This window comes from Miniopterus natalensis, chromosome 21 (assembly GCF_054644295.1).
Source record: "Miniopterus natalensis isolate mMinNat1 chromosome 21, mMinNat1.hap1, whole genome shotgun sequence".
Taxonomy (NCBI): Eukaryota; Metazoa; Chordata; class Mammalia; order Chiroptera; family Miniopteridae; genus Miniopterus; species Miniopterus natalensis.
This window is the reverse complement of record NC_142101.1, coordinates 6,250,384-6,263,480: the sequence shown is the minus strand read 5'-3', so window position 1 is coordinate 6,263,480 and position 13,097 is coordinate 6,250,384. Positions and strand designations below refer to the sequence as shown.

Below are 13,097 nucleotides of genomic sequence, written 5' to 3'. Positions count from 1 at the left end.
AGACCACATAAGTGCGAAGGGCAGGGCCTGTTCCCAGAGTGTCCTGCTCATACCTCCCACAGGGTCGGCCACCGTCTCTTCTCCTTTCCCTCGTGTCTCCTCCCACAGCCCCTGCGGCAGAACCTAGCGTGTTGGGAAACACCAGCTCCTGACCTGCCTCCCTCGCGCGCCTGCCGTTGGAACGCGGGTAAATGATTTCATCGCACAGTCTCTTCCTGTGACATAGGGACGTGCACACTTAACTCAGTTTCTGATGTGAAGATGACGCCTGATACCATGCCTGAGACTCGTTTTCTCTTTGGAACACTTCCCAGGGCTGCACGGGGCCGCAGGGGTTCACAGGGAGCCAACATGGGGGTAATCGAAAGGTTCCAGGAGTTCGAAGTCTCCCTGTGGTTACTCTTGGACCACATTTCCTGACACTTTCTTACGTGCTTGCAAGCACGTGTCCCCATCCTGCACCCAGGACCCTGGATTCTTTCAGGTTTGGTCCTGGATCAGCCTTCAGGCTGGGTCTGATGGACGGGCCTTCCCAGAGCCAGGTTCCTGTGTCGCTGTCCTGTATTACGTGTGTCTGTTTATTGATTTCTTGCTGATCCTGAGGGAGCTGCCCCTCCTAGGTGAGTCAGTCCTAGCTAATAAAAGGCTTACCTGTGAGGGGCCTTTCCTGTGCAAACCTACCAGTCTGGAGACTGCACCCCCAGGCACCTCCTTTATTAGACTCGCCCTCTGAGCTACTATCCCACTGCCCTGGTGACCCCAGGGCCAGGAGCCAGACAACTAGGGACGACATCTGCGCCCCACAGCCTGCTGAAAGTACTCAGACAAGCCCTTCGTAGCCTGTTTGCTTAGCTTAGCTTATTCCTTCCTGTGCAAACCGCAGTAAGTGTGACTGCTTGGCATTCTGGGCAAACTGGACTAAAGTGTGAGTCTCATCGGGTGGTAGGTCATGTGCTGTCTTTTTGTGCCACTGGTAACCTAATAAGGGCTTGAAATGACAGTGCTCAGTAGATGGCACCGCTGATATTTGGGAAGGTGAAAAGATTATTACTGATTTTTTTCATAGGAACGTGCACGTGTGACTATGATGATTAGCAAACATCCCTGGCTGGCTGTTTTCTGTGCGTGGCACTGTAGCACATGATGTCTTCCTGCAGATGTCACTCAATTATAACTGACCACTGAGTGGCCCTCTTAGCACCATGACAGGCCCCTGCAGGAGGACCGGGGGGCACCTGCGGCTGGCTGTCAGCCAGGTCCTGCCTGCTCAGAAGGATTGGGGAGAAGGAGGGTGGAGTGTTTGAAAAAGATTACTCAACGCACTTATTTCAGAATTTCAGTTTTGTGAAGTAGGGCTTTATACAGTGAACGTGGCTCGTGAGCATATGCACAGGCTGGTGTGAGAAGGCACTGCTCTAGGGGACACAGGCCTCAAAAATAGACTGAGAGCCCTGGCCAGTGTTGCTCAGTGGTTAGAGTGTCGGCCCACGGCCGAAGGGTCTTGGGTTCGATTCCTGGTCAAGGGCAGCTACCTGAGTTGCAGGTTCAATCCCTGTCCCCGGCGGGCATACAGGAGGCAACCAGTCCATGTGTCTCTCTCACACTGATGTGTCTCTCTTTCCCTCTCCCTCTCCCCCCTCCCTCCCTCCCATCCACCCTTCCTTCCACTCTTTCTAAAAGTCAATGGCCAAACAATAGAGGTATAAGTATTACTAATATTACTACTATTACTAGTGTGAGGGATACACAAATAAGCACATTTTATAGTCACAGGAATGAGCCCTGAACATTGCCAGTCTTAGAAGAGAAGGAATTTGTAGTAGGAATTCCTAAATTGGCCAAATTGCTTCCTTAAAATTCAAGTTAGTTTTAATAGGATAGTTTGTGGAAAATGGTGAACAAGCAGGTAGGAAACAGTGAAAAACTGCACGTTGACTGAGCCACCAGTACAAGGGAGTTTTTGTTAAAGACTGAGCTGCGTCTAGAAGGAGAGACCGTGGCTGTGCCGCCGACAGGCCCTTTGTCAGGGAAACAGACGCTACACATGCGGGCTTTATGCGCTGTTACAGTTTTACGTGAGGAGGCCAGGCCGAGGACCCGAGGGGAACCCGGGAAACTGTCCGTCAGGGCGAAGGGCCATTCCCACCTGGGGGGCAGTGCTGCACAGCCTGCAGAGGATGAGTTCCGTCTGTCCGTCTGTGCGGACACTGCAGGGACTGTGGGTGCACCGCTGGGCGCGGCCTCTGCTGGGAGCCAGTGGGTCGTAACTCCAGCATCACAGGAGTTGTTCTTAGGTTTCTGAGAATAAGTTGTCTTTTGAGCTGGAAATTTGTGAAGCATCTGGGCCGGAAGGGAATGGCAGAGATCGTGTGACCCATTGTCATACTCTTACCGGGACCTTGGAGACCTGACGGAAGGAGACTGCCTTTGACCTGTCCTTACTCGCAGTGAGAGCTTGGAAACACCCTAAATGTCCACCGACCGGGGGGATGGTTAAATGAGCTGGGTGCTTGCCTAGCGTAGAACACTGCGTTTAAAGAAGTCTTTGTGCTTCTCAGGATATATTGTTCAAAGAAAACTTAATAATTGGATAGTAACACACACGGTGTACCATTTATGATAAAAACAAACTAAACCATTGTTTTTCTAGGAATATATAGAAATACTTAGACAACTTGCAGGAACTTTTGTCTACAAACTCATAACAATAACCTCTAGAGAGGGCTGGCGAGGAGGTGGGTGGTCAAGGAGACTTGCATCATCAGTATTTGGAAGTTTTACAGTGAAGATGTACTTATGCATGAGTGACTGATAATTTTTACAATGAGCAATTTTTATGTAAACTTTGACCTGGTATTTATATCAGTCTCTTGGAATATAACCAGTGCTCTGGGCCACCAGCCACCTGGTCTTGTTTGACCAGTGCCTGTGCAACTACGTGTTTACAGACACGTATGGAGTCATCAACGTTTAAGGTGAACAGGGAGACAAGAATTTTATTGGACTTTATTCCATACTTAAATCACTGATAATAGTTATTGCCACAGAAACTCTCCTTCCCATGGTCACCACTAGTTTGTTACGATCTCATGTTCTTCTGTCATCATTAAGGACAGTAGTCTATCCTTGTCGTCATTGATGACCCTGCCATTACCGTAGTCATCCATCCATGTGGCCACCAAACTGGAATTCTAGAAGACGGAGCTCACGTGGCGTGTGCCCGCGTTCTCTGGCCCTTGATAGGTTCTGTGCTGACCCACCTGCTCTCACCTGTAGACACCCAGGCTCTGCGTTCACCTGTCACCTCCATGAGAGTTACACAGCCCCTCGTCCATCTCTGAACACTGTTTTCCCTCTCTCCTCTCCTGTCTCAATCTCAGTCCCCTCCAGAGCCTCATTATCTCATGCTCAGCTCTGTGGAGCCACAGGAAAGAAAGACACGATTGCACTTCTCTCAGTGCTGTCCACCACTGTCACCTTGTCACCGCGAGCTCCTGAGAAGCAGTGTCAGGACCTGAGTGGATTTTTGAGGCATCGTTGGCCTTTGCATAGCACAAGGTGCTCACACCTGGGTGGCACAGTGGAAAGATTATGGGCTCTAATTATCTTTAGGACTTCAAGCAAGTCATCCGAGCTCTCAGAAACAGTGTCCTCACTTGCCAAGTAGGAATGACTCTAGGACTTGGATCTCGTTATGAAGAATCAGTCCTTGAACACACACACACACACACACACACACACGGCAAGCACAGGTGGAGGCTCTTTCTCTTAGGTGTTTGGATCTACCTTCCTTCGTTCTACAACCTCAGTCCCAGACTGGTGGGTGCACGGCAGGTGCCCCTAAGTTATCACCCCTAGTGGTTCCTTCACCCCACTGCCATTTCAGTTGAAACTCACCTGCAGAAAATGCAAGGTGCTCCGTCCGTGACATTCGAGCCATTTGCTGGTACCTCCTGCCACCTGCGCCCCCTTCGTCACATGTACTCAATGTCACATGCACTTTTCACCTTTGTCGGCATTTCTTCTCGGTCTACTTCAGACCTCCCCCGAGTGTTCCCTCTCCGGTAAACAAACTCCCCTTTATAAGCAAAAGAACAGAAGCTGTGCGTTCCTCGTGTAGCTCACATGGGTGGGAGGGGTGAGCAGTTTGCCCATGTGTGGGTCTTTGAAAAGCATTGCGGTAAGAAAGAGAATTATGAAGGCCTGTTGTATGCAAAGCATCTGGAGGTTAACTGTTTATTGAGCTGTGGAGGGGGGAAAACTTATTTCAAGCACAAGATTAAAGTGGCAGAAAAAGTCAACGAGCCTGAAGCCTATTTGTTGTCGTGTGGTGAGTTCCTGACCCTCCTGAATCTGAAGTCACTTTCTGCCCGTGACCGCTGCCCATGGGCTGGAGGGCACTGTGGCCGGAGCCTGGAGAGAGTCATCATAGAGCAGGACTTGGACCCCTCAGAGGGCTCACAGTCTACAGTGGGAAAGGGAGAGCAGATAAGCCCAAGTCCAGGACTGCAAATTAAAGTTTGTTCTACAGAAGAGACACGTTGCAGCTTATTTCAGCATTTCTCCCGGCTGGTTTCAGAGGTTGGCATTCTTCCGTTGTAGCTTTTTTTTTTCTAACCACGTATCAGCTAACTTAATGGAAAATGTGTATTTTGTCCCTACCCTGTCATACTAGACAATGCGAATGAGAACGTCTGTTACGTGCTCAGGAGGGCGGTGGGCTGCACCTCTCAGAGGAGCATCAGTGACTGGTTCTCAGCACTGAACAGGAGCCCAGAAAGGTTTGTCTCGTCCAGGACGCACACAGCAGACAGACCCACAGAGCCCCAGACTGGGTTTAGCCGGCAGAGTGGCAGGAACGGGCACTGTTGGGTGACTGTCATGAGTACGGCCCCCCTTATACATAAACTCCCCCTGCCCTGCAGGGACAGGGTTGTCACAGGAACCAAGCAACTGTGGAGCTGGGGTGTCATCTCAGGACCCTACGTTTTTGAAGTCCGTTTTTTCAGTACACTTTGTTGTGCTCAATCTTTTAGGCCCCCAAATTATATGAAGAGCCTTAGAAAAATTTTTACGTAAGGGTTATTAACATCTTGCTAAGTTCCTCACGGTTTGTAATGGACTTTAATGTGATTATAAGGTTTTTTAAACATAAGCTTTGCTTTATGATTTATCTGGGGGTTCAGTTGACCAAACTTGAGTAAATATTTTCTCCTTTAGTATAACTCAGAGGGGCTGGGTGTCCACTGAGCCCTGGGCTGTCCCTCGCAGAGTGACCGAGTCCCCGTGCAGAGCCAGGTTCTCCCCACGTGGCCGGCACTGAGAGTGTAGGGAACACTACTGAGATGTAAATCTTATATTTACTTTCCATTAAGAAGATTGTGCAGGCATCGGGAGGAGAAATGGCTTTAAGGAAAGATCTACAGGTGAGTGGTTTTTAGTCTCTTGGTGGGAACATATTGGCATAAAACCACATTACTGCAGAGAGAGATGCAGTCTTGTAATGATTATCTCTGTTGCCTGGAGAGAACACTGCAGCAAATGGAGGTTTAGTTAACATTCTAATAAAAAGAGCTACCGTCGTTGGAGAGTAAAATGTGTACCCTAAGATAATTTAAAACTAGAAATGTACTTATTTCATTTCCTACTGGAACAGAACTGAAATCGTGTGATTTACTGGAACAGGAGGTACAGAGAGGTGGGCTGGGTGCAATAGGTGTGCTATACTCATAGGAAAGATCATTTGTAAAGATGCTATAAGGAAAACATTGTAAAACCTCAGATTTAAAGGCTTTTCACCCACTCGCCCTGATTCGGCTAATCTCTGTTTCCTCTCCAAACTTCCCATCCCTCTCAGCCTCCGCTTGGGTGCCCTTGTCTCTGGTACTTCTAGTCACAGGCTCACAACCAAATTTGGGAGTCGCTTTCCTACTGCCTTTGTTACGGTTAAATAAAGATCCGTGTTCAGATTGTTTCCACATATTTCTGACCATTAGAACATCCTTCCTCAAGGCTGGCAGAAGTCCTGGCTCTCAGTGGCCCCTGTCCTTGTGATGTGGGCAGCTTTACTCACCGAGCAGCCTCATTCCTTAGTCATATTATTTTCTCGAAAGTAAACATTCAACTGTAGCTGCAATAACATTACCCAGCAGGCTTCCACCATCCTCCCATCATTATTCTGCGTCCTGCAACGTGCCCACCGCCCTTGTCATCTGCCTGGAACTTGCAGCAGGATCCCGGGGACAGTTGGGGGTTGCCAGGACCAGATGGATCAGGCACCGATGCTTGGAGCCTCCTGTGAGTCTAAGCTCTGGAACCTCCGCAGAAAACTGCACGTATGTTTAGCTGTGTAGGATGCACATGCTTTCAGTGGGCTCCGGGCTCCCTGCAGCTTGTCCGGAACCCACGTGTTTTCTGGGACACAGGTGGGCAGCCCTGACTTCCCTGCCAACCTGTGCTCGGGAGGAACCGGGGAAGGTGCGCAAACCTGGGCCTTACCGCAGGAGCTGGAACAAAGCAGAGAATTGGGGGATCGGAAGCTGAAGGTTTTTCAGAGTCATCTCTTTTTAAGCAGAAAATATTTCAGAAATCCAATTTCAAAACCGACTTTCAATCACAATCGCAGATGTGAGGTTTTTTCCAGAATCCAGTTTCACAGAAAAATGCACTTAGCTGGCTTTTCCTGGGCTGACTTGTTCAGACACGTTAGTCCTTCAGGATGAAGTGCTGGTGAGATTTTTAAGAGTCCGCCGAGCCTCGCGCCCTGCTGGGTTCTCTCGGGCTGCCTCGTTGGACTTAAGTGGCTCAGACCTAGAGGAAAGTAAAACACGCATGTGCTGTGACCACTGGCCCTAATGTGTGTGTTTAATGTGTGTGTTTTGTGGAGTTGATGGCATCTTGGGACCTACGGAAACGGCAAGAGGGAAAACAGGTTATGGTTTCTGAATGTGCCATTGAACCAGAGAATTGGATAAAAGATTTGAAAAGAAGTGCTCGGCGCTGTGAGCTGGGCGCTTTCACCCTCAACTCTCCCTTTCGTTTGATGTCTGCCTCGTGTTCCGCCTGGACCGGGCCAGCCTGTCCTGCTCCCACGCCTTTATCTGTGTCAGTCATCCTGTTAAAACACGCTCCTAGCAGTCGGTTTTGGATGCGAGTTAGACTGGTACTTGGACACTAACCAGGATCCCGGGGGGGGGGCAGCGTGGGAGTGGAGGGGGTGCATCGGCCTGGAGAAGTGGGTGTCGCATAAGTTTGCCCTGGTGGGGCCTCAGCTCAGCCCACCCCTGCTGCTTCAGGCTGCCAGGGAACTCAATCCAGCCTCTGTGTGCTGGGAAGAGCTGGGAAGATGTCACCCAGATGGTGGCTTCCCTGCGGCGCGGCGTCCAGTGTTGAATTTACTGCAGTAGCAACTCCAGCGAGCCCCGGAGGTGTCAGACCTGGAGTCTGGCTCCTCCAGGTTGAGGGGATGGGTGGGCAGCAGACCTGGGTCATTTAAAAGTGTGTCTTCACTCCCCTCTCCCTGTCCCCGTCCCCGCAGGCTATGGCCACACGGTGCCCCTGTCGGACGGGGGTAAGGCCTTCTGCATCGCCTACTCAGTCATCGGCATCCCCTTCACGCTCCTGTTCCTGACGGCGGTGGTCCAGCGCATCACCATCCACGTCTCCCGCAGGCCGGTGCTCTACTTCCACCTCCGCTGGGGCTTCTCCAAGCAGCTGGTGGCCATCGTCCACGCCGTGCTCCTGGGCGCCATCACCGTGTCCTGCTGCTTCTTCATCCCGGCGGCCGTGTTCTCGGTCCTGGAGGACGACTGGAACTTCCTGGAGTCCTTTTATTTCTGTTTCATTTCCCTGAGCACCATCGGCCTGGGGGACTACGTCCCTGGCGAAGGCTACGACCAGAAGTTCAGGGAGCTCTACAAGCTCGGGATCACCTGTGAGTAGCGTGCCCTGGCTCCGCGCCCGCCGCCTCTGCGTGCGCCCCCGCCCCACCTTGTCTCTGAACGAGCGGCCGTTCGCAGAGGCCCCGATCGCTTTCCCGTTGATAGATGTTCAGTTTCTCCGTCACTATTGCATTCGATCGCGATTCCCTTCAGAACCCTTTATGCAAAAATCTTAGTCTTTCTGAGAGTTCTTTTTCCCAGGCACCTTAAAAGTCCGGATCAATTTCCTACTCATAATAGACATTATAGATTACAGTGTAAACATGCACTAGAGAATTTACTTGATAACCAGCTTTTAATTAAAAATGTTGCTCTACCTTATTAAATATTTGAAACTTAAGAAAAGTACTAGAATTGCAGCCTGTTACAATCAGTCATGTTCTTTAATTTACCAGAAAAGTCTTAAAACAGTGGCTTATTTTATTGCCCATCTGGTTCTTTCTTGAAAGTTAGAATATATTAACCGTTTTCAGAATCTTATATGTGGAAAGTAGGCGTTAAATTTCAGATGGCCAGCGATTTATAATTTTTAAACAGTTTTTAAGAATTCAACATGATATCCTGGGAAACTTGGAAATCCAGTTTTAGGAAACTAGAATTGCATCATAGTATACATAGTTTTCATTTCTGCCTCATGGAATTTGCACGGCCGCAGCTCTGGTCGGGTCTTCCAGGAAATCGCCATCCGTACCCTGCAGTCAGGTGCTCTGTCTGGGCCCCAGCGTGTAGTCTTAACCAAGGAACCATGTGTATTTTAGCATTTCCAGTAACCACAGGCTCACCCAGGACAAAGACTTCACTCATAAACTCCAGTGCCTTGGAAAGTGCCTGGCTGCCGTACAAATTCAATAAATACTGGCCAAGTAGTTACAAGGAGATTTCATATTTCCTCTCCTTACCATCATTATTTGTAAGGCCCACATGCTATTTTACCAGGTGGCTCTGCCACAGTCTAACCTGGCCTCTGCTGTTGCATACTTAGATTGCTTCCAATTTGGGGGCATTATAAACAACTACAGTAAACATTTTTCCGCTTCTTCTACTTAGATATTTTTCCAGGAAGTGGCATTTCTGGTCCAAAGTGAATGTGCCTCTTTGTGACTCACAGAATGTACTGACCTGGTGCCTTCCAAGTCACATCTTGAGTTACATGACCCTGGACCGTCTCCCCGGGACAGTTTTGGCGCTCCTGGCGTGCGGGGCCGGGGGGAGGGCTGGTGGCATTGTAGGCGCTTTGCTGAACGTTTCATACACAGATAAACGTTATCGCAGCTTTCTTTTCATATGTTACCGAATCCTTGCAGAACGTTTTAAGACATGTTGCAATGGGAATCATGGGTTTCTTAGTCTACATAGTGTGTGTGCTGGGTGGAGCAAGCGAATCTTCCAACAGTGTATTATTTGTGGATGGGATCAAATCCCACAGCTTTGGCCTGAAACCCTGTGGGTACATTTGTCAGCAGTCAAGGGTTTGACAAATAATGAATAAAGGGAAAGGCAGGAACGTGCCAGTTAGTTTGCTTAACAGTGTCTTTGCTATTTCTAAAATATGCTATATTGTCAACACCTAATAGCCAAATTCTAAAGGTGCCAGAACTGTGTTACTTTACATTCTTAAGATAATCAGCCCCCTTAGTCCTAGCATGCTGCCAATTCTAGCTCCCCTAGTTCATTTATTTTCTGAAAATCTTCCTCAAGCACTTTATCACTGGGACATGAAACTGGAAATTTTGTTCGTAAGAGTTTTTATTTTCACGTTTCTGTTTCTTTCCAGGATGAGTTTTTTTCCCTGATTTTAAACATGTTGAAACTGACTTAAAATTACCTGTTTCCCATCACATAGTCCAAGGAATAGCACTTTACCTGAAGCAACAGGTTGTCTTTTATGTTGGAGTAAGAAGCTGGTAGAATTATTCAATGAACAGTGCATGTGCCAAAAATAAAAATAAAAATAAAAATTTTAAATTAAAAAAAAGACTGTCACCTAATGAAAAGCGTAGTTCGCTGCAGGGTTGGTGGAAGGTCCAGCCACACACACAGCCTTTTAACGTGTATGTCGATTCTGAAAGGATTCTCATCTAGCTTAAGCTAGTTTCTGCTGCTGAACTTACGCTGTGGTGGCATCAGGATGACCGTATCGAGTCAGGGCGTGTCCAGCTTTGTTGGAGGCACTCAGGATAAATCAGAACTCTTCTAGAATGTCACTGGCCTTTTGTGAGCCACTGGTTATAAATGGCGGGTGGAGGGCCCCCCTCCTCGAAGGTCCCCCTCGGGTGAGGACAGTAACGACACCACATCAGCCCCAACTTTTGTTTTCTCAGAAATTATGCCATGTGATTTCTAATAGTCCAGTTTGGTGGGGGCTGTCCTTCGTTGTCCCCCGGGTTGCCCCCTTCAGGCCCCGGAATTCCCCGTGTTCCTAGAAATCGGAGGAGTGGCGGTGAGTTTATTCACTAGCAGACACTCTGTGCCCTGACTTGGTTTCCCCGGGCCTGGCCCCGCTGAGACACTCGCTTTCTCACGCAGGCTACCTGCTCCTTGGCCTCATTGCCATGTTGGTGGTCCTGGAAACCTTCTGCGAGCTCCACGAGCTGAAGAAGTTCAGGAAGATGTTCTACGTGAAGAAGGACAAGGGCGAGGACCAGGTGCACATCATGGAGCACGACCAGCTGTCGTTCTCGTCCATCGCGGAGCAGGCGGCCGGCGCCAAGGACGACCCGAAGCAGGAGGAGCCCTTCGTGGGCCCCGAGCCGCCCGCCCTCGCCGACGGCCCCGCGGGCCGCTGAGCCCGCGCTGTGCCCGCGGCAGGCGGGCGGGCGGGAGGGAGAGGCCGAAGGATCGTTAACCAGCACCCGCAGTTTGTAACACTGAGAACAGGACACGCGGAACAAAGGGAGCTTTCGCCCTGGAGACGGGACGGGTACCTGTAATTCATCCGCGACGAAATTATCTAGACTTTTCTGTTAGCTGACCGGTACCTGAAGCAGCGCGGCTATGGATAGAGCAGATTTTCTACTTCTAATTGGGGACTTCGGGGTTTGCATTGAAATCATTTAGCTCATGGCTAAATAGCAGCATTTATATTTAAAAGCAAATAAAGAGCATAGAGATTTGTTTTGTAAGTTTATGTGGACTGGTTTGCATGCGCCCATCCAAAATGATTATTTTTGTAGAACCTAAGTTAAACCTACTATTTATAATGAATAGGGAACCGTTAACTGTGTACATATGAAGTATAAATATGTTTATATCCTGTACATAGGGTCCAGGTCGCCAGATCTCAGCAAACTTCTTAACCCGAGACTGTAGGTACCTTTTCTTTCGATTTCTCTTTATACTAAAGAATCGAGAATTGCCCCAATAAAGTGAGAGGAGTGATGCCCTGAGAGCGAGCGCCTGTAGTATTGTGCTGCAATAAATGTTCTACCCTCTCGCAATAAAAGTCGGTGTCTAAGAGGTCTGTACGCGTTTCTCTGGAGTTAAGCACATCTGGAGAACATGGCCTGTAAAGCAGGTGAGATGATGTTTTGCAGGTGCATTGTCACCTGCAGTCACCTACACTAAGGCTCAGAACGTGACCACAGAAGCCCCGAGTGAAGATGTTCTGTCGAGTTCACGAGAGACTTTTTAAATTTATAAACGGAAATAAATAAAAGTCGTAGCTGGTTGCAATCTTATACTTCAATATTTCAAGGAAAGTTTCTTCCAAGTAGGAAACCTGCATGAACTCCTCGTAGAAGCCATAAAGGCAGCGTTTCAATGAGGTACACAGGATACTATTAAGGAGAGAAAATTAGGAAGACCCTGGCTGATAACATGCTCATGACCCGCTAACTGCGCCTCCTCGCCCAGGGGAGCCGCCCTCGAGGTGGTATCAGAGGTGTTGCTAAAATCCACGCCCTGCTAATGAGCCATGAGCAGGGGGCACAGCCTCACCTTGGGGCGCTCACCCAGAAACCGGTGCTGCACCCGTTCTGTTCCACCTGAGCACTTGTTCCCAGCCCTGTCCTGTCACTGCTGTGTCAGCCTTCAGACCCTGGATCCCCAGACTACAGCAAGGCCCTTCCTTGTATAAAATGCCTCTTGTCTCAGCCACAGACCCATGAGAAGGACTCAGCGGGACTCCGCAGCCCCGGTGCCACTCCATAGCTCCTGTGGTGAACCATCCTCAGGGAGTCCCTTCCACGTTCACTGGCAGACGTGTCCTTTGGTTCCCCCGGACCTGGGTTCTGCCCCGTAAGCATAGTTCTCACCCCCCGGTGAAGATTGCTCTCAGCAGGGCAGGTGATCAGGTGAGGAGTGGAACAGGGGCGCCTTTGAGAGCAGGGACGTGCATCGCGGATGTGACCGGGTCTGGAAAGCTCTGTGATCACCGTGTTTGGATGGTGCAGAGTGTGGAGCGATGTAAGTCACAGGAACGTGGGTGACAGCAGGGGCATTGTTATTTTCTGTTCGTTTCAGGAGAAACGACTGCTGTGCCACCACTGCTTGTCTCTAACAGGAGAGGGGGTGCAAAATCCAATAGGGGGATGAGCCTGAAGGAAACCTTCTGAGCCAGGATGTCATTAGTGACAACTTGTGGCGCTTGCCTTTCACGAGTCTGCAACAAACTGTAATGTCCTTCAGACTGGTTCTGTTGTTTTTAATGTGAAAGGGTGAGGTACAGAAATCCCACACCCGTCAGATTCTCAATGGAAAGGAGCACCATCCCTGGAGTTGGTCACCCGCCCAGGGACAGGGGCTGCCCGGTGGTCCTGAGGGACGGGCGTCAGCCAGGACGCACTCGGGGCCGTCTAGCTGGAGGTGAGACAGTGAGGCTGAGGTGAAATGGACCACGGAAGGGGGCTCTGAGTGATGGGTAGAGTATAAGCTGAAGGAGCCACGGCTGGGCAGGAACGTTCTAGAAGGAGCAGTTCAGAACCCTACGGAAGGCCCCAGGATGGAGACGCAGGAGGAACCAGGGCCGTGCTGCTGTGTGTGCGTTCAAGTCCCACGTTTCCAGTAGATGAGAGGAGTTCTCGGGACAAGTTCTCAACCTCTCAGAACCCAGAGGGACCAGGCCCAGGGTAGGAGCAGCCCCACCAGAACCTGACAAAGAAAATCCGTGGGCCCAGGTGGCTTCGTGTGTGAGGCCCGTGCCTCTGTGGTTGTCGTGCC

The 13,097-nt window shown here is 49.8% G+C and overlaps 1 protein-coding gene across 1 annotated transcript in view; it reads left to right on the top strand.

The window, feature by feature from the left end:
- KCNK1 (potassium two pore domain channel subfamily K member 1) overlaps positions 1–10,748 on the top strand; it is a 29,897-nt gene extending 19,149 nt beyond the window's left edge. The window contains exons 2-3 of the mRNA XM_016199877.2: positions 7,538–7,933; positions 10,467–10,748. Of these exons, the coding sequence (XP_016055363.2) occupies positions 7,538–7,933; positions 10,467–10,726 (656 nt within the window). The 3' untranslated portion in view covers positions 10,727–10,748. The remainder of the gene's footprint in view (positions 1–7,537; positions 7,934–10,466) is intronic.
- The last annotated feature ends 2,349 nt before the right edge of the window (positions 10,749–13,097 follow it).